Source organism: Lolium perenne, chromosome 4 (genome assembly GCF_019359855.2).
Source record: "Lolium perenne isolate Kyuss_39 chromosome 4, Kyuss_2.0, whole genome shotgun sequence".
Classification (NCBI taxonomy): Eukaryota; Viridiplantae; Streptophyta; class Magnoliopsida; order Poales; family Poaceae; genus Lolium; species Lolium perenne.
In genome coordinates, this window is record NC_067247.2 from 287585004 (window position 1) to 287606146 (window position 21143).

The window sequence follows — 21143 nt, forward strand, 5'->3', positions numbered from 1 at the left end:
TGCAAGCATCCATTGATGCTTGAGCAAGCACCATCACACACAGGCCAAGCCTGTATGATGCACACACAGCACTGGTTGAGCACCAGTTAGTCACAGAGAGGAGCACATCAATTTCTCACAAGCAGCTGTTGATCAAATGATCATCAGAGCACTACTAGCTCTTGCTACAGATTGCCATAGCCAAACACAGTAACATGAATTAACCAGCTACTGAAGAATTACACCAAGTCATAACTGAATAAACAGATACTGAATTAATAACCATATGATTGTATCCAGAAGCACATCAAAGGCTTGATGAACCACTGGATCATGATAAACAAGTAAAGCACTTAGCACTTATCACTGAATCATACTGTTAAGCCAACAGCAATGCTCAGATGAGCATGCTCATGAATTTGAGCACAAGAAACAGCACACCATTGCACTGGCACTTGCAAATTTGCAAGAAATACACACTGTAATCAAGCCAGGGCAGTATACATGAATACACTTGAGTATCTGGCAAGCATAGTAACAAGAAAAGAGGCACAAAGATGGAATTAAGCAAGAAATGCAAGCATAGCAATCAATTAGACTAGGAATTGTTGCACACGATAAAGGATAGCAGGACAGGGCTGCACACAGCAGTAACACAAGCACTGGCATGGCCATGGCAACAATGGCCAAGGCCAGTGGAGCAGAGCAGCACAAACAGCACGGCAGCAGCACAGCAGTATGTGCGCTTGCACAGCTACCTTGGCACAGCAGCAAAGCATGGGCACGGCAGGCCTCTCCACGAGGAGGAGAAGCCGTGGCCAGAGCTAGTGGAGGAGGAAGAAGAACAGGCACATGAGAGAGAGAAGGGTGGCGCACGTACCTGGGGCGAGCAGACATCAGACGCAGCCATGGCGGCCACGGCGGCGCGCGCCGAGTGCACGGCAGCACCTGGCTAGGCCAGGCCATGCTCCGACAAGCGCCCCGCACCACGGCAGCGAAGCCCACGGCGGCGCCATCGCGCCAGAAGCGCTAGGAGCAGCGGGATCGCGCGGATCCCGTAACCCTAGCCATGGCGAAGGGGTCGAGGTCGAGCGGGAGCAGTGCCTGCTCAAGATCGACGCGGAGGGGATTGACCAGCGTCGTGCGGCGGCTCGATTGCGCCCCATGGCGAGGGCCAAGACCGGCGGAGCTCGCCGGAATCGAACGACGATGGCGAGGGCGACGCAGGTCGCCAGAGAGGGGATTAGGGTTAGGGTTTCACACGCGCGCGAGAGAGAGAGAGAAGTGAGGCTGGTCGAGCTAGACCAGGTGGGTCGGCCGACCTAACCCGTTGGGCCACCCTGACAGGTGGGGCCCAAGGGCATTTTAGTCATTTCACAAAATTAGATAAAAACAGAAACTTTGAAAATACATAAGAAATGTTCTAAGGCTCTAAAAAAATAATTTAAAATATGAAAATTGATCAGCATAAAATTCGCTATCTAAATAAAATATCAAAGAGAATTTTTGAAGACAACTAAGAATAAGTCTCAATTTGATGATTTAAATAATCATTTAAATCACACCTATTATTTTCAATAATAAAAATAAGTCCATTAATGCATTTCGACTTTAAAAACACCTTGACAACATTTCAAGGTTGTATTTACCCTAAATAGAGAAACTCCAAATCAATCTTAGTATTAACCTCTTACATGAAATAATAATGTCATCGAAAGGGGGGAACAATCCCTAAAACTGGAATCATGCATAATTGCTTCTTTAACCATTGCCCTTATCGGACAATGTTGCTATTTTTCAGAGACAGAGGACAAGGGTCAGTCCACACCATCCAACTGCAAAACTTTGCAGTGTTCAGGCAAGTTCATCACTTGCTCATGTCATTTGTGTATTTCTATCAAATTACTTGCAAAGTACTATGGTTATCACTATTGCATAAAAACCAAAACCACTATTTTCATAACTATGAAGATGACTATGTGGTTGGCAATGGAACCATGGATTGTGTTGATATGGTGGAGGTTCCATTGCAAGGGTTTATATCCATCTAGGATTAAACAACAAATGTCGCCAGTGATTCTTGTGCCGTAATAACCGTGTTAACCATAAGATCCGGAGTGGGACGGAGTAGTCAAAAGTGTTTCCACCTCTCGTTCATCAACGGATGCGCTTTACCGTAGTACACTTGTAATCCAAGGGGGCAAGCGGTGAGGCTGGGGAGTCCTAAGTCCCCACGGCATAGTCCGTAGTACACTTGTCGCCCGAAGGAGCAAGCGGTGAGGCTGGGGAGTCCTAAGTCCCCACGGTATTGCGGTCTATGATGGTTTGCAGCTACCGGCGTAGGAATGTATGGTAGAGCCCTGCATTGACGTCGTGGTCGGGGTCCACCCTGAAATCTACGGGAATAATGGGACCGGCGTGGACCCAGGGTCGGGGCATGCAACAAAGGGTGGGTGTTCGAGGTAGCGGAGGAACATGATTGGCTAGACCTTATACCGGGCCTCACACCGAAGGAAGTGTGGACGGGAAAGCTGCCCGGTTGGCACCAAGGTTAAGATCTCTTATGGGTAAAGCAACACACCTCTGCAGAGTGTAAAGAACCGTGACCTGTCACTCCCTGTTCCGGGATATGGAACTGCGAACGCGGCCGGAAAGGAGCTCCATGAAGTTCTACTAAACCGGTGAAGGCTGACGGACATAGCTCTTTGAAATAAAAGCAATCTCTTGAAGAAATGTTTATCAAAACCTGCATTGGTATTAGACTTTCTGGTCTAATATCGTAGCTAGTGTATTAAACACCTCTTATCTATAATGAACTTGTTGAGTATGCTCGTACTCATCCCACTCTTAAATCCCTTGCTTAGATTGTCTGAATCGTCTGGAGGAGGACTACGACAACCCTGAAGGAGCCGAGATCATCGGCTATGAAGAACCAGACCTCTCTGGAGTATTGAAGGCGTAGACTACCTCATAGTCTACGGAACCGGGGAGGCTTCCGGAGGAGATCAAGCCTAGAAGCATCGAGTAGTAGTAGTAGCCGAGCAGCCCGAACTCTTAATACTTAGCTACTCGAGAGAATAAATGTATAACTTAATGAGACTTCTATATTGTAAGCTAAGTTGGGTTCGCCTCGAACCCAGGAGTATTTCTCTTAGGACCCAAGAGGAGCTCCGAGACAATATGTGTATTACGTTTGTAATATTAAATGAATGAGTTATGGACCTGCTATGTTCTGTTGTACTACTCTGAGGGATGTAATATTTGCGGAATGGTATTTCGTGAATGTTATGTCAACGACTGACATACTACAACATGCAGTGGTATGCAGGGTCACCACAGATATACAACACTCGTGTGGGAATACACTTTCCCATTCATGAAACAGTGAGGAAATTCATATACTCCCTCCGTCAGTCTCAGCGGAAGGCTGTATTTCCAAGTTTTTTAAAAGTTATTGTTTAAACCAATTGATGGTATCTATACAAAAAAAATGCGTCAATATTTATGTCACCAGGTTAGTATATTAGATCCATGATGAAATATACTTTCATTATACAGGTATTTGATTTCATAAAGATTAATATAGTTTTGTATAACCTTGGTTAAAGTTCAAGAGAGTTTGACTCTCCGAGAAAGTTGAAAGTATACACTTTTGAAGACAGAGGAACCACATGTCTATTATGGAAGTTAAAGTACATGTAATAGAAAAGGTTTAATGCTAGAAACGCCCAATTTAGATTTGCACAAAAAAACAGAGTAATGTGCATGTTTGTACAATACATAGGTGTTTTCAGTCACTCATATTTTGCAAGGTACATATGAGTGAATTTTCATAGCTTAGGAAAGCTCGATTGTCTCAATATCTCTTTTCAATAAATGGTTATAAGGATATACTCCCTCCTTGCCATTATGTAGTGCATATAAGATTTTTAAAAAGTCAAACGATGTCAACTCTGACCAAGTTTTTGATAAAAATAGCTACATCTACCATACCAAATGTATACCATATAAATTTATACATTGTGAGGAATCTAATGGTATTGATTTGGTATTCTAGATGTTGATATTTTTTTTCCTATACTTTGTCAAACTGTACATCGTATGACTTTCAAAAATTCTTATACGCACTACAATATTTTGGCAAGGAGGGAGTATCATTTAGTAAAGTGATATGTTTGGCAATCTATCTACATGGTGCACATGTAATTTGATGTTCAACTTTGATCTCAATTTGACCAACAATGCACACCATCCGTTTCTGATTTAGTCTACATTCTATCAATAGTTGAGGCAAATTAGTGTTGTATTTATGAATACTACTTAGATCGAATATGTGAACAACCAATCCAAGCTACATTAAAATAGCAACGTCCAATAAAGAGAGCAAAACTATTTCATCTTTAGTGTTGTTGTTGACCAAAAACTAGAATGTAGAGTATTTTAGAATAAATTTTAGGCCTAAAATGTAGACTATTCCATAACGGTGGAAGTATGTGCTATGTATTACTAAAATTATGCGAATGAATTCATATTTGAAAAATGACTCAAATCTTACAAATCACGCAGAAAGGAATATCCAACATAAATAGGGATAGAGTGCGTATAATAGAAATTCAAGGTTAGATCACAAACACATGTTATCCAAACTCGCTGTATTTTTTTTATGGATGCATGTCAAATGTGTTATTGTTGAGAAAGAGTACCACAAATAGTTGCCATTTGTGGAGTTGCACAAACTTTCATGCGGTAGTACCTTCACAGTGGCGCCAAAGATAAGTTGCGGCAATTATGATGTGGGTCTTGACAAAAAAAAATTATCAGAAAAAGCATCGCCATCGCCCCTTTGGATGTGTGGTTCAGATATCATCGTGTCGTAGACAAAAAATTTGTATGTTCGCGCGTGAATGGACCTCTTGTTTTTTTGGAACAAAAGTAGCATGTTTTATGAATTCTTCCGAACTTCAAAATTTGTAGTAATAACAAAGAAAATAAAGGATGCCAATGAGACCAAGCACTAAATCACCATGACCTTATACATTACTTAATTTGGTTTACTTGATCCACACATCCTTAAAATATTCACCATATGTTTCACCCGGAGTCAAATCATATGTTGGCTCTCCTAAGTGCAAGCAAGTATCATATGTATTAAGAAAAGAATCATAATGATTGTTAAGTGTTGGTGACCGTCTACCAAAACAGTTAGAAATGAAATGACAGTGATGAGAAATAGTTGGAGGCTAAGCAACATGGGTCTCGAGAGCAGAGTGCACTTTACTCAAAACAAAACCCCCAGAACGGCGAAGACAGCGAGATGTGGAGGACCCAGGAGGTGAAAGGGAGGAGGAGGAAAATACATATATAATCGAGTCCATTCCTCCACTAACCACAATTGTTAAACTTAAACCCGGAGGAGCCGAAAGAAAGAAAAGCAGGCAAGGAAAGGAGGCAAGCAGCGTCGCCGCTGCCCACAAAGCTCCCACCTCTCCGCCTCCCAGCCTCCATTATAACCACCCCAACAAAACAAACCAAGGCAAGACGGAGCGTTGATGGGCTCCGCGGCGGCTTAATTCCACCGTCCGATTTCAAAACAGGAGAACAGGGGCGGAGCAGAGTAGCCTCGGATGGCGGAGCCGGCGGCGCTCTTCTCGCTCTCCGCGGCCGCCGTGGTGGAGGACGTGCTGCGGGAGCACGGCTGCCGCCTCAGCGACCGCGACCTCGCCTCCCGCAGGACCGGGGAAGCCGGTACGACCGCGCGCGCTCACCACTCCCACGACGTCGCCAGTGTTTTTTTAACTTGTTTTTTGCCGCTTCGATCGTCTGCCTCACGTCGTGTCGCTGAGTTTCGCTTCGGGTTGGTTGGTTGGTGCAGCGGCGAGGCGGAACGAGGCGGCGGGGTGGCTGCGGCGCGCGGTGGGGGCCGTCGCGGGGCGGGACCTGCCGGAGGAGCCGTCGGAGGAGGAGTTCCGCCTCGGCCTCCGCAACGGCCAGATCCTCTGCAGCGCGCTCAACAGGGTCCACCCGGGCGCCGTCCAGAAGGCGAGCCCCCCCGCGCACTCGTCCTGTTCGATCATTTGGCTCGCTCCCCCTCTCTCCCCGTCCCCCCCGGCACCCGCGCGCGTCCGCTCTGCTGACACACGTCAATGTTTCCCACGCGCAGGTGGTCACGGCGGACTCGGTCGACGGCGCGGCGCTGTCGGCGTTCCAGTACTTCGAGAACGTGCGCAACTTCCTCGTGGCGGCGCAGGACATCGGCCTGCCCTGCTTCGAGGCCTCCGATTTGGAGCAGGTTCGTCATGTGTCTGTCGGACCGTCCCCACGCCCACAGGGCCTCGCTTGCTTGCTTACTTGCTGCGCCAGCAAAGCGCTTACGACGGGGCATCTTTGCTTTAAACGCACACTCTCTCGTGGTCGTGGTCGTGGAGCTGTGACCCTCATGCGCCTTTTTTTTCCGCCTTTCTGACGAGCGCAGGGAGGGAAGAGCGCCAGGGTGGTGAACTGCGTGCTGGCATTGAAGTCGTACGGGGACTGGAAGCAATGCGGGGGCACCGGGCTCTGGAAATTTGGGGGGAACCTCAAACCCTCGGCTTCTGGCAAGTCCCTGGTGAGGAAGAACTCGGAGCCGTTCCGGAGGTGCCAATCGATGAGCGAGGGGGAACAACCGCCCTACGAGGAGGCTGGATTCAGTGGCGATGCCCATCTCGATCATGGTGACATGGTTAGCCCCACGCACTGCTAATCTGCCATACCTTGTTTTGTCTTGGTTTATTGCGAGACTGAATTGATTTTCCTAATGCTTAGTGCTTGATGCATTATTGTCTTGATGAAACAGTCGAGGTCACGTCCGCTGAAAATGCTGGTCAGCGCGGTTCTCTCCGACAAGAGGCCAGATGAAGTTCCGCAGGTAGGTCAACCTGCCAACCCCCAATTTTGTTCTTCTTAGAAGATGGTTTATTAATGCAATGGAATGTGTGCCAATTGGATTCTCTTTGCTAACCATGGTGTTGTTGGTATGCAGCTCTTAGAGTCCATGCTGACCAAACTCGTCGATGAATTCGAGAATCGCTTGACTACTCAAAATGACTTGGTATGTTCGGTGTCATTTGCTCATTGTTTACCCCTTGTTTCTGAAATCCTTCTACTCTTCTACATGGTGACATATGGCAATATGTAGTGCTTGCACTTGGCAATATTATAACCAAAATCAATCCATTGGGACAGGTGAAAGCGGCTCTGAAAAATACTACGGACAGCACTAAATCCTTCTCGAAATCCAAGGTTCTGGTCGAGGCCACCACTCCTAATTTTAGTGGGAGAAAGGCAAGCTATAAACTACCTCTGTTTATGCTTCAGCAATGTTTCTAATGTTGTACTCCTTGAGCAAACTCTGTTTCTACCAGTGATACTAATTTTGGCTTTCATCCAATGTTATCTTTTGTTTTATCCTCTGTAGATGGATACATCAGATATTTACTCCAAGCATAAACAAACAAAAAAGGGAACATCAGTTGAAGTGACACTGAAGCAACATTCGATTGTCCAACAGCAGTCAAAGCATGTCGAGGTAGTGTTTCAGTGTTCATTTTCTCCCATACATATTGTCAGTGGGATTTCTTTTGCAAAGATAATTTTTCAATTTTCATTACCCCTGGCCCTGGTCTCTGCATCGATGATGCATATGGAAAACTTGCTATACTTCCTTGATAGTGGTTACAATCTTCTTTTCATGTTTCTTGTCTCCAGGAACTTAAGGCTGATCTTCAAACAACAAAAGCGGGTGTGGAGTTTATACAAATGAAGTACTCTGAGGACCTCAACTTATTAGGTACTATAAGTGTATTTTCGGTGTTTCACTAAACTATTTTGACGTAGCTTCACTTAGCACATTACCATTTGCAAAATTTATTTCAGGAAGGCATCTGTTTAGCCTAGCACATGCTGCCTCAGGTTACCACAAAGTTCTTGAAGAAAACAGAAAACTGTACAACCAGGTGCAAGATCTTAAAGGTATGATTGTTATAATGAATTTCCACACTCAGTTTCGGACCCAATTAAGGAAAGTTTTGGTACATTGAAAAAAATGTAATGTCTTAAAATTTCAGTTCTTTTGTCTTGTTTCTAGGTAGTATCAGGGTATATTGTAGGATACGACCCTTTTTACCTGGACAAGTCAGTTCATCCACTGTGGGCTGCATTGATGATGGGAATATTACGATTATTACTCCTTCCAAATCTGGGAAGGAAGGACGGAAGTCATTTAGCTTCAATAAGGTTTTCGGACCATCTTCAACTCAAGGTATTTTACCATGTCCATGTTTCTCAACATTCTCACTATATTATATATGGAAGAAAATTCATGGTGTTTTCCATTGTACAGATGAGGTGTTCTTAGATACTCAGCCCCTCATTCGCTCTGTTCTTGATGGGTACAATGTCTGTATCTTTGCATATGGCCAAACAGGATCAGGCAAGACATTCACAATGGTGAGTAGCGAGGACATTAGCAAATTGCCAATTATTTCTCTAAGATGTGTGAACTATATAAATAAGAGGTCTTTACAGTTGTATTGACAATTTATGTCTTGTGTATATCTTAACATTTTCTCTGTTGTTTTTATATAGAGTGGGCCCAAGAACATTACTGAGCAAACCCAGGGTGTAAACTATCGGGCACTTGGTGATCTATTTACCCTTGCTGACAAAAGGAAAGGAACCTTTGTCTATGATATTGCTGTGCAAATGATCGAGATTTACAATGAACAAGTCAGGGATCTCCTCTCTAATGATGGTCTCAACAAAAGATATCCTTACTGAAGTCATATTTCTGTCAGTTTCCTTTTATTACATATTATTTCACACAATACTCTACTAGTATCATAGTTTCATATCTATAGTTTTCTTTAACAAATACATACATTAGAGATTCGGAATAATTCTCAGAATGGCATTAATGTTCCGGACGCAAGCCTTGTCCGTGTGGCATCAACAATAGACGTAATAGAACTGATGAATATTGGGCACAAGAATCGTGCTGTCGGTGCCACTGCATTAAACGACCGGAGTAGTCGTTCTCACAGGTAACTCACCAACATTTTCTGTGCAACTAAATTACTCCAAAATATTTAACCTAATAATGGAATATAATGCAGTACTTTTGGAACCTTGCAGTTGTTTAACTGTTCATGTTCAAGGAAAAGATTTGACATCTGGCAACATCATCCGCGGCTGCATGCATTTAGTTGATCTTGCAGGCAGCGAGCGGGTTGACAAGTCAGAGGTCATCGGAGAAAGGTTAAAAGAAGCACAGCATATTAACAAATCATTGTCAGCCTTAGGGGATGTAATTGCTTCACTTGCCCAGAAGAACGCACACGTACCTTACAGGAATAGTAAATTGACACAACTCCTCCAAGATTCTCTTGGTAAGATGAATCTTTCAATTCTTAGTTTATCAGTGCTGACTACTGAGTATAATTTGCATAATCTGATGTTCCAGTATCTATTTATCAACAGGAGGTCAGGCCAAAACATTGATGTTTGTTCATATAAGCCCGGAAAGTGATGCTGTAGGAGAAACTATAAGCACGTTGAAGTTTGCTGAGCGCGTTTCTACTGTTGAGCTTGGTGCTGCTCGACTTAATAAAGAATCCGGAGAAGTTAAAGAGCTCAAGGAGCAGGTTTGTTCCTGCTACTACTACTCTGATCTTCTCTTACTGTTCTTTCCTGTTTGAGAAATTCACAATCTCTATTCCTTTTCAGATTTCTCGACTCAAAACAGCATTATCAATGAAAGAGTCAGGATTGGAGCAAAACTTTACTCGCCACTCTGAGGTAGTAAACACGAAGACGCCTTCTCCTGTTTTTAGGCGTCAGGGCAGTTGTGATTTACTGTCTAGCCAAACTAACTTCAGGCAACCAATGGAGGATGTTGGAAACATAGAGGTAATAATGCCGTGAACTGATAGATGATGTTGGAAACATTAGATCTTACACGTAATCTTTATGATCCACACTGTATAGTGAATAAAATATCAGCAAGTAATCTTAGTGTACTGATCGCTCACTGACACTGTTGTTTCAGTTGACATCTTCAGTATTTTATACAATCATGCATGGTTTGATTTTCGTACAGGCTAGACCCAATCCTGCATTGAGACAAAAGAAACCAAGCTTTGATCTTCAGGATTTATTACCATCAAATGATTCACCTTCATGGCCAGATAGCAATTCAAGGTTGAATTTTCAGATGGGAGAAGAAAGGGAAACAGTTTGCGGGGACTGGGTAGATAAGGTTGTGGTGAACAACAATCACTCTCTTGGTGATTGGCAAGGAGACAATGCTGCTTTACCTGACTTCTTTTACCAAAGATACCATTCAGGTTTGAGAGATGAGCAGCAAAGACCTCGTTTTTGCTCGACAAATACCGATGATTCCGATGACATTGATGTTGCAACAAGTGATTCCTCAGAATCAGATGCACTATGGCAGTTCAATGTTCAAAGCATGAATACTCCGGTTATTCAAAACGGGTCAAAGATCAAGAAACCACAGACGAAGATAAGAGATACCTCGGACACAAGGTAAACCTTTTTTATTATTATGTAGTTTACATTACAGCAAACAAAGTTGTGTATAAATTTGATTAGTGCGACGGGAAACAAAACACATAACCAGCCACCATAGAAATAGTTCAGCATATTTTAAGTATTGGTGTGTTATCTCTTCAGTTTCACTTGGTTTTCTAAGGTTTTTCAAAATAATTAGAATTCAAGGGACGAAGTACCACAGCAGACCCTTGCATAAGACTTACTAATATTTCCTAAATACTGATTGTTTTGTTATCCTTTTATTGAATCAGGACACCAATTCATTCTCAAATACCATCAGCATCGAGAAAAGCTTCAAACGGACAAAACAGATCGGGAAGGCAACCTTTAAGTGCTAACGATAGCAGAAGGCTTTCATCAAACGGTAGACACTCTGGTACGAAGTAGGGACTGCTAAAATGATCGTGTGCATTCTTTTTCTTGGTTTTCTCTCAGTGTTTGTCACAAGGCGTTGTGAGGTTGTTCTCAAGTACAACAATGAGTGACAATAAGTCCAATTGATTGTGTCAGTGTGGTGAGTTGTGATCTCAGCAGCTGGTGAGTGAGGCCATTAGCCTTTTTTTATTGGCCTGTCAGGCTATGTTGAGTTTTTGGCAATTCTTTGTGTCATGTCCATAATATATAGTATGATATAATGAAAAGAAAGGAAACGTGTTCATCAAAAGCTGGTTCCTTATTTCTCACTTTGTATGTACTACTTTAATCTGATCATAGAGGCTCTTGCAATGCGCTTTGGTTCTTGCTCTCAAAGTATAAAATCAGTGTCACTTTTACTTTGTTTGGAACTCTTTTGAATGCATATATGATTTCCATGGGGCCACTCAATGAAATTCAGCCACGTCTGTTGACAGTTGCTCATTCCAGCAAATGTGACAAACACCATCCCCTTTCTAATTTTTAAGTCACCGGTTGGACTGCAGGGCAACCTGGAAAATAAGGCTTTCCATGAAGCTTGTTGCTCCATGAAGCTTTAAATTTCAGTTTATCCTGTTGCAGATATACCACATATAATTATGCTTGTTGGTTTATGCTACCATTCTCTCAATGCTGGTATTTCTTATTGTGTCACGAATTCTGAGAGGAATCAAGCGGATCAGTACGTATTGCATAAGTTATCCTTGTACAGCAAGGATGAATGCAAAATGTACAATAGAGTATTGACTTGTTTTCATTTAGTTTTGCTTTAGCGGGGCTGGTGTTGCAGACGCAAAAAAACGCACCACTACAACAGAACCACCTACCCTGAGACTCGCTATTAGAGTCGGCTTGGCATCCCCATGGCATCATATCATGCTCTCTCAAGACGCTTCTATATTTTTCTCTTTTTGTAGGCCAACTTCCCAGATTTCTCACATAAATCTTAAAACAGCTTTTGATCCCCAATACACACAGGTCATGTTAAGATTACAGTCACATAAATCTACACATACAACCTAAAAATGAAAATTCTACACATACTTGAACATGGATGGGCATTACACATACTCTGTAGGCACCTCTTAGTACACACTAGTACTCATCAACTCATCGTACCACTCAGGAACATCGTAGTCATTCCACCACTCAGGATCTTCACAATGCAGGAACTCTTCCCTGATATATAACCCCCTACACACGGCCTCTTGCTCGTCTGCTGATCGCTGCAGGGCTTTTACAAGCTTCAAATCCCTCCCCAGATCAGCGAATATGTAGTCTGTCTCTAGAGGAGTTTCAGGTTGTCCAGTTCCACCACAAGTAACATCACACGAGAAGTAGCGTATCATATCGGGATACACGATCTTGGTCGCAGAAACCTCGCCGTAATAACAACGGCCTGTACATGGTTGGGGTACAGGGCAGCAGAATGACACCGAAAGGTCAGCAAAAAAGAGAGTGTTCTCGGATCTTGATCCAGCAGCAGCAGCCATGAAATTGATATGGTAACTACTCTGTCTATGTCCAATAACATCTACACCGCATATGCACACCAGTTCATACTTGGGTTCCATAGGATGGTGATAGGCGTACTTCTGCAGCAAGTGTGTAATCTGCTCGCGGATAAATCTCCGCAGATCCGCGTGGTCTGACCTCTTCTTTGAGAGTATGCTCAAGGCGTTATCGCGGAGTGGGAACACTTCCGGCATCGCAGATGCAGGCCCCCCTATAATGTCAAATATCTGTCGGAAAGAATCGTCAGAGAGCGTGCTGTCAGGGCTCGTCAAGGAGTGCAGGCGCCGCAGTTTCATGGGTGACAGGGATACAAGGAATTCCGCAAGGGCAGAGCTTTGCGGGTGTTGGGCAGCAGCTGTGGCGGCAGCAAATGGGTTGGGCGAGCTTCCATCCGATTGCATCGACTGTAAGTGTCGCTGTACCTCGGTAGACAGGTCACACTTCATATGGCAGAGCGACTTCAGAGTGAGATGAAATGATTTGTCGCTAACCGTGTCACAGAAGAGGGCTACAAGGCCCACAAAGGAGCAACACTCTGTACGGAGGATAGAGAGAGTGTCAAGCATGTCGTGCTCTAGACTCGGGCCACCTGAGCGCAGCGGTGGAGGCGGGAACTTCATGTCGTACCATATGGCGGTGACGATGATGTTGGAGACGGGGTCCATGGGACCATAACAGTGGCCGCCGATGAGGATGGCACGCATGAGGCGGCATGCGTGACGGCTGGACAGCTTGGCGAGCGCTTTGAGGTAGAAGCCGTGGATGGTGCCCTGCAGGAACATCTTCATGGACCGGACGTATAGGCAGATGGTGCCATTGGGACGGTTAGGACTGTCGACCTCACATGGTTTCCGCCATGTGCGCGGAAGTGTGTCCATGGCATCTTCTCTGTAATTAGACAGCATGGACCGGATGTCTGGATGGTGCCGCAGGGACGTGATGTAGTCTCCAGGTAGCTGAACAACGGTGGTGTAGCCAATTCGTCCATCTCCAAGATCAACACAGTCTTTGCTGTGGTGGAGAGGTCCTTGAGGCGACGAGAAGGGCGTCCTTGGAGGCGGCCTGCCGTGGGAGCGCAGCACGCTGGAGATGGTCCAAACGTCATCCACGGTGAGCTTCCGGTTTCTGGGAATCAGGATGGGGGCCAGAGTCTCGAGCTGGTGCTGGGGGAGCCACAGAGTGGAGAGCCAGGCGAGGTAGTCCGGAGCAGGGTGGGATGCTGCCTCGACCGCAAGCTGGAAGGAGAATCGGGTCCTTGGGGAGCGAGGGTCGGGGATCGCCGGCCGTTCAAGGTAGAGCTCGTGCTCGACGAAGAGGACGGCCAAGGCGAGATCACCACGGGCCCAGAGAAGGTACCGCCCGGCTTGCTCCTCGCTGAGTAATCGGAAGTACGTGCGCATGAACTCTATCATGATTCTGATGGACATGTACACCATAGAGTACCATTGTTCCCTGCCGCCTCTGCTGATCTCGCGGAGGGTACTCCTGCTGCGACCGAAAGGGAAACTGCCTTCGAAGTAGTCGTCATCGGAGAGGGAGGAGAAGGTGTTGAGGATGATGTTGGTGACGGGGTCGAGGAGGCCGACGCACATGGCGCTCATGTGGGGATCGAAGTGCAGATCCGGCATGTCCTCGATCGGCAGCCGGCTGAACGCCTCCTTGTAGAGATCGGAGAAGAGCTCCGTGAGGAGGCTCATCGTCTCCGCTGAGATTGGCCCCTCCGGATGCTCGGCCCAACTGAAACACGACATAAACCCCCTGCCGAGGTCGCACGGAAGGGACGGCGGTTGTGGTCCGTCGGCTGGCGGGGTCGGATGCGCCATGGTGGTGCCGGATCTAGGGATTCGCGGCAGAGGTGGTTCTCTGTATTTTTACGACTGCTTTATTTCTTGATTCTGTTTCTACTTTCGACCGGACGTCGGATTGTCTCAGGAAAAACCTGGTCATATTGTGTTAGGGTCCATATGTTAAGGATAAATTTGTATTGAGGTAATTTGTGAAACCGATTTCTATTTTAGGTCAAGGAAGTGGAACGTGTGCATGTTTGCTTGAGGTGCGTGTTCGTAAACAATAAAGTGTGGATTCGCCGAAGATGACTACTACATTCGTCGTACCAAAGTTTAAGGCTTATACTTTCTTTAAAAGTCAAACCAAGTAAAATTTGATTAAACTTTTAGAAAAATCTATCATCATGATATTTTGTACATACCATATGAAAATATATTTCATTATCTATCTAATAATATTGAATTTTTATTTTACATATTAATGATTTTTGATAAAAACTTAGTCAAATCTGATATAGTTCGACTTTCTAAAAATAATATAAGCCTTAAACTATGGGATTGGGGTAGTAATCAAATATGTAACTGACTCACCTCTGTCATAGAAGCTCTAGGATCGAGAAGCCTAGTCCAACTTGGATCGACATCGAGGAAAGGACAACTTAGGTTGTGTTTTTTGCCAGCTTCACTCCACCAATTTACATGTCAAGCAAGTGAAACTATCCCCAAACACCTAAACTCCTGATTATGAGGTAGGATGAAGCGGTGATGATTTGCAGTTGATTTTCGTGGGCAGCGAAACAGGTGCTTCACCTTCTCCACTTCACCTTGCTCCTCTATCTAATTACCCACCTATGCAAGTCGTTCATCTTCAAAGTGAAATGTTTCTGTCCCCCTCCAATGCATGTTTATGTCATTGGATCTACCATGTTTCATGCTAGGTTCTATTCAGTTTCATCAAGTTTTAGGAATCAGAAATGAATTGACACGCAAAGATACCTAGTGATTTCATGCACGGGAGGTCCCGTGCATGGGACAAACACCACTCTCCATCTGACGAGGGGTAACCTCGACAATGTCCATGGATATGGACTTCGGGTTTTGGGGAAAGAGGTACGCTAATGGTTTCGTCGGCTGGTGAGACAAACAAGGTGGTCCCACAATATATTAATTATGAGGCAAAGTTGTCGTAATACTAGAGTAAATCTAGGGTTACAACGATGATTCGATTATCCCTCCCGCTGGCTCCTCCTAGCCTTTATATAGGAGGCTAAGTCCCGGAGTCCAGTTCAGGTCGATTTACAAGTGTTTCATGCAATGCCATGCTTATGTAGGCTCCTTTGATGGACATTTCCTTATTCAACACGCTTTGGCTTTTGGGCTTCGGATGCTTCTGTCTACTAACTTGATGGGCTTCCTACCGAATATGTACTAGAGTTACACAAGCCGCATGCCCAATTAGGTATACCCAAATGTCAGTAACCCCCAAGATTCTATTTGAGTTGCAGACTCGAGTCGAATCTCCAGATCATGACTCATTCCTTTGCGAAGTAAACCTGAATATTCAAGTACTTTATGTTTCCATCTTGATTTATATTTTTCATGGTGATTTTGGCAAATGAGCATGCTGCTTCCAGCGGATCAGGAACCAGTTAAAAGCTCTTGGGATAAAACAACATGAACCTACTTCAAACTCGAGTCCCCAGACTCAAATCCGGTATACTAGCGTAATTTAGCTTGGGCCGTGGAGGTCTTACCGCGTTCTAAATCCTAGTTTTTTACTTTGGGTACCCAATCCGTCCGTCGGGATTTTTCATCATATCATCGATATAGAAAATATCTAGCAGAGCGCAACTTGTGCAAGTGTTGGGCCACATAGGACGGATCCTAGGGTCTTACCTTCATGCTTATGAACATGGCATTCAAACATTTTATCGCGGCGGACGCGGTCTGAGAATATGAACTTTATATCGGCTGCCTTGTTTGGCTGATGCATTGGTTGAAGTTGCGGGTTCTTGTTTTAAGTTTACCATTTTCGTCGGGTGCGCAGTCGGCGCTCCGATGGGAGTAATTTACTAGTCTATGTTTCTGGTGTTTACCACCGATAATGGACTTGGAGATTTTCCCTTTTCTATCTTTGTCAAATGCTTCTCTTAATTTTGTTTCCTTCGTGTGTACGAACAACGCTTTCGATGGGAGTAGCCCCTGACGCTATGTTTAGGTACTTGTAGCTGAGCATAGGCTCAAAAGGCTTTATGCATCTAAGTTTTTATTTGACTTGCATGAAATTGAAACAAAATATTTACCTTGACACACTTACCTTTGAGATGAAACTTTCCTTTCTATCCGGTGTGCGGTCAGCGCTCCTGATGGGAGTATCCCCCGAGGCTATGGTCGGGTGCTTGTAGCCGATCATAGGCTCAAACATCTTTATCTGATGAATTTCTCAACCTAAGATTCCTTTCATAGACTACATGTTTAATTAACTTGAAGATATCTTCCTTACACACTCATGACATCGGTGTTGAGAATGATGGCATGCCAGAGCTTGTCTAAAAAGACTTCGATTTGACGCATCAAAAGTGGGCCCTTGCTACAGTGAGACGAACGTGTGGCGATACCCACGACGCTTGATTTGACCGCACGAGAACCGAAGCGCCCGGTAATGGGGCGTGCGGTAACTTCCTTGATTACCGCGACATGGGGTAAGTGGCTGGGCAGTTTTTCCTGCCGCGTGCCACATGGTTGCCCTAGATGGAAGCCGCGGGATCCGTCCTTTTTCGTCAGATGGCTCTCCTTCTTCGACTCGTAGGATAAAATGATGTGTTATTACTTTACTTGGTCATTCTCTCCCTGCGCTACCGAACTTCATCTTCCTCATTGCGCCACTGTCCTTCTTGCCTCACAGAGCTCAATCCCTTACTTTCTTTCTTCCAAACACCAAGCCCTTCCCCCACCGCCATGGGAAGAAGGCGAAAGCCCCACGCGCCACTGGCGATGCCACCTCAGGGAAGACGCGGGTGTCGGGCTGGAGCAAGTCGAAGTGCACCGCCGACGACCTCCGCAAGCTTCGCAAGTATGTACTTCTATCTGCGACATCAAGCCCACAAATTTGTTTGTGGGCTTCTCTTTGTTTTCGGCGTCTAGCTACATCATCTCATGCCAAATTCCATCTTGCACATTGTGTGCTTCACATTATGAGAGTGCTTCCAGGGCATCGACCCGTATTGGGCCCTATGGAGGCGCTTGTTTTTTATCCAGCGGAATGCATCGAAGACCGCTGTCTACAACGTTGCCAGCGCCATCGTCTCTGTTCGGCCACAAGCTGAGTATTTTGAATTCTAGATGGCCGACTCCATCTAGAATTGGCGCCAGAAATGGTTCGACATCAAGGACGAGAAGGTTGGAAAGAAGAAGTTCATCCTCGCCCCCTTCGACCCGCCGAAGGAAGTGAAGAAGTTGAAGTCGTGGATCAACCATTGACTGAAGCTGAACTCGAAGAAATCGAGCCACTGACGGCCTAGATCCGCACCCTTCAAACCGACAAGGGCAGCTGCGCGATGTTCCACGGATTGGCCTGGACGGCTCCGGTCCTTTTGTCTTGGAGGCATTAAGCTCCTCCAGGAATAACCTCTGTGACTATGTAGGGTCCGTCCCATGGCGACTCCAGCTATCTATGGCTTTCCTGTTTGAGTCAAAGGACTAGGTATCCCACATTGAAGGACCTGGGGCAAATTAAGTCGACAACTATGATAGTTCCACAGATTGTGTTGATATGCCATTGATCTTGCGAGGGTGACGTCCCTTGATTCATCGAGTGCGTCGACGACATATTCGAGTGCTTCTGTAGAGGTGATCTTTTCATAGTCTGAAACTCGACGAGCCTCGTGTGCTATTTCTACTGGAAACACGTCCTCTGCGCCGTGGACAAGAAATAAAGGTGTTTCTTGAGTTGCATCATTTGGATTTGTACGCGGGATCCATAGGTGGGAACTCTGCTATCCAGGCGCTTCTTACTCTTTCGAGTGGTGCCAACAACCTTTTCTTCAGACCGTAACAGATTAGCCTGTTACCTTTTTCCGCCAGACCATTGGTTTGCGGGTGGGCAACTGACGCAAAATTCAATTGTATACCCAACTCTTCACAATAGCTTCCAAATTCCTTTGATGTTAAATTGGAGTCATTGTCTTTGATGATACTGTCACAACCCATTTTTCACAACATGCATGTTTACAAATCTTGAAACATTATAGCCAACAAAAACTTTTACTTCTTGTGACTATGTGTGTGCTTAGGATAGAATCTTGCATATGGTATTATGTAGAATTATGTTTGTGTGCAAAATTCTTCTAAAACCCTAGCACCTAGTTTGACACCAATTTGTATTATTAGGGTTTCCCCCCTCTCTTATGCAAACTCTCCCACTCAAATTTGTTTCTCTGGATCAAAACCCTAATTAACTCTAAACCTAGTCTCAACACCCCACGAAAATGAGGGGAACACTCCCCTCTCTCATTTTTGGTGGAGATACCATCACCTTGTGTGACACCACCACCACACCACCTTTCCCTCTCATTTTCTCCACTTGTGTGCATTTTCACTTTTCCAAATTTTTTGGCTCATGCAACTACTTTGCATGCCCCCCTCTCCTTCATCACTGCCTCTCTCTATCTCTCTTCCTTTCTCTCACTTTTCCAGGGTGGGAGACATGAGAGGGGACACTTACCCCTCTTTTTCTCTTCTTTCTGTTTCCCTCTCTCTTATCTCTCCAGTTTGGGCCGAGGCCAACACCACCCCCTCTCCCCCTTACCCTGGCCCAACCCTGGCACTCCCTTCCCTCTCTCTTTCGGCCCAACGCTGCCAGCCCCCTCTCCCACCAGAGAAACCTAGCGTGCACGCGCGGTGGCCACTCATGCGCGCCATCATGGCGACTAACGTCTCGCGCACCGAGCCGTCGCCTCGACTACCACCCGCCGCCTCGTCTTCACGCGTCAACGCGTTGGATGCCGCCTGCGTTGCGTCGCCTCGCCTGACCCGCCACCACCTCGTCTGCCACGCTCGGGCGATCACGCCGTCGCCCGTTGGGCACGATCGATACGCCTGTCTCCCTCCACTCGCTATAAAAATGACCCCCGCGCCTTCGACGCCCCTTTCAACCCTTCTCCACACCCACGCCACCTCTCTGCGCCACTGCAGGGCTGCTCGAGCTGCTGCTGCTCTTCGTCGTGACCAATGACGTGGTCACCGTGGGCGTGACATGCAGGTGGACGACGCCTCGACACCGCCACTGTCCCTCTCCCCTTTTCCCTTGTCTCCACTTCTCCTACTGCCCCTGACCCTGCCTCTCCCTCGCTCAGATCCGCCGGCAGACGACGACGCCCTCGACACGCCAAAGCCGCTCGTGACGCAGACGACGTCGAGCAAGGAGGAGCAACTGCGACGGGATGACGCCAAGGCCTCCACGCACCACGCCGCCACTCCCCCACCTTCTCTGCACGACGCCAAACCGCCGCTGACCGCCGGTAAGCCGCGCCGCCCCTCTCTCTTCTCTCTTCCGATGAGCCCGACACAGACATGGAGAAGACGGCGGCCACAGGCCGCCAGATCTGCATCCAACGGCCGCATGGCCCATGCAGGATATGTCGGCTGTGCATGTCCTGGCCCGCCACAGGCCCCGGCCTCTTTTCTTTTTATTTTTCACCGCCACCTGGAAAATCCCCTGGGCCGGCCCATCTCGGTGCACCTGGCACGGCCCAAAACCTTTCCCGCCCGATTAAAATCATTTGGAAATTTAAAATCTCTGTTAAAATTGAATTTGTATCTGTGAGCCTTTTTGTGAATAACTTGAGTTTGGCACATCCATTTTTAGTGAAACCAATTGCTTTGGAACCAGTATGAAATTACCTTTCAGATGCCACTGACCTTGTATTTTTAGGATTTTTGTACGATTTTTGGCACAGTAAACGTGTTCCCTGTAATTTGCATAGTATATCTAATTTCTAAAATTGTAGAATTAGTATTTTTGGGTGAATCCAATTGTGTTGGTCTTGTTTTAGTACTGGCCATCTAGGAAAAATATATTTAGTCTTTGTTAATGAATTTTTTTTGTCTCTGTTAGTAAGTGTATGTGTGTCACATGCAATGTTGGAACCAAAATTCTTTTTACTTCACTCAAAAATCTTGTCACCACTTTGTTGAAAAATAGCCAACCCATGTTTTGTTTTTGTTACTGCCAATCAAATACCCCTGCATATTTTGTCTTGTTTTACTTAAACACTTGGTTCTTGAGCTTTGTGTTGATTGTATGTATTATTTATCTTTGCGATGATAGATACGAACGAGGGTAAAGTTGAAGGAGAGGATTTTGGAGAAGGATTTGAAGAAGACCAGGGACAAGCCAACCAAGGCAAGCCATATTTTGACCTCTGAATGTTGTGTCTTATATTGTTGTTACCATGGTATTATCATTGTCTCTTGATCTATCTTGCGCAAGTTCTATTTGTGTCGCCAATGCATGCTTATCTTAAGCATGATGATCCTCTTTGACACTTCACATATAATCTTTAGTGGTGTGATGATTAGCATCATGGTCATGGCTTTACCATTCTACTTGTGTTGTCAGCGCATGCTTATCTTAAGCATGTCGCCTCTCTCCGATATCTTACATACACCCCCTTTAGTGAATTCTTGGTCATTATCATGATCTTGGTGTACTCTGTTTTTGTGAAGGGCATGCCTACTTACTTAGAGTATGTCGGATCATTGACCACCACTACCCCTCTCGGAGTTTTGTTGGTCAACATCATGTTCCTATCGTATTCTTCTTCTTATCTTGAATCTATA

At 45.5% G+C, this 21143-nt stretch overlaps 1 protein-coding gene across 1 annotated transcript; it reads left to right on the top strand.

Moving 5' to 3' along the window:
• The first annotated feature begins 5379 nt into the window (after positions 1-5379).
• Positions 5380-11337, top strand: LOC127295679 (kinesin-like protein KIN-14F). Its single transcript, XM_051325673.2, has 19 exons — positions 5380-5724; positions 5852-6018; positions 6140-6268; positions 6452-6697; positions 6812-6883; positions 6998-7066; positions 7201-7299; positions 7433-7543; positions 7723-7804; positions 7891-7986; positions 8102-8275; positions 8357-8463; positions 8602-8780; positions 8895-9056; positions 9148-9401; positions 9493-9656; positions 9739-9921; positions 10112-10560; positions 10839-11337. Exons 1-19 carry the CDS (start codon positions 5604-5606, stop codon positions 10972-10974), a joined length of 3000 nt encoding a protein of 999 aa, XP_051181633.1. The 5' UTR covers positions 5380-5603; the 3' UTR covers positions 10975-11337.
• Positions 11338-21143: the final 9806 nt, after the last annotated feature.

What these genes read in the sequence shown, in the direction of transcription:
- LOC127295679 (XM_051325673.2), top strand. Translation starts at nt 5,604, where the DNA reads ATGGCGGAGCCGGCGGCGCTCTTCTCGCTCTCCGCGGCCGCCGTGGTG. An exon ending in GGCCAGATGAAGTTCCGCAG is followed by an intron (nt 6,884 to 6,997) that starts GTAGGTCAACCT and finishes GTTGGTATGCAG; the next exon opens with CTCTTAGAGTCCATGCTGAC. An exon ending in AGGATGTTGGAAACATAGAG is followed by an intron (nt 9,922 to 10,111) that starts GTAATAATGCCG and finishes ATTTTCGTACAG; the next exon opens with GCTAGACCCAATCCTGCATT.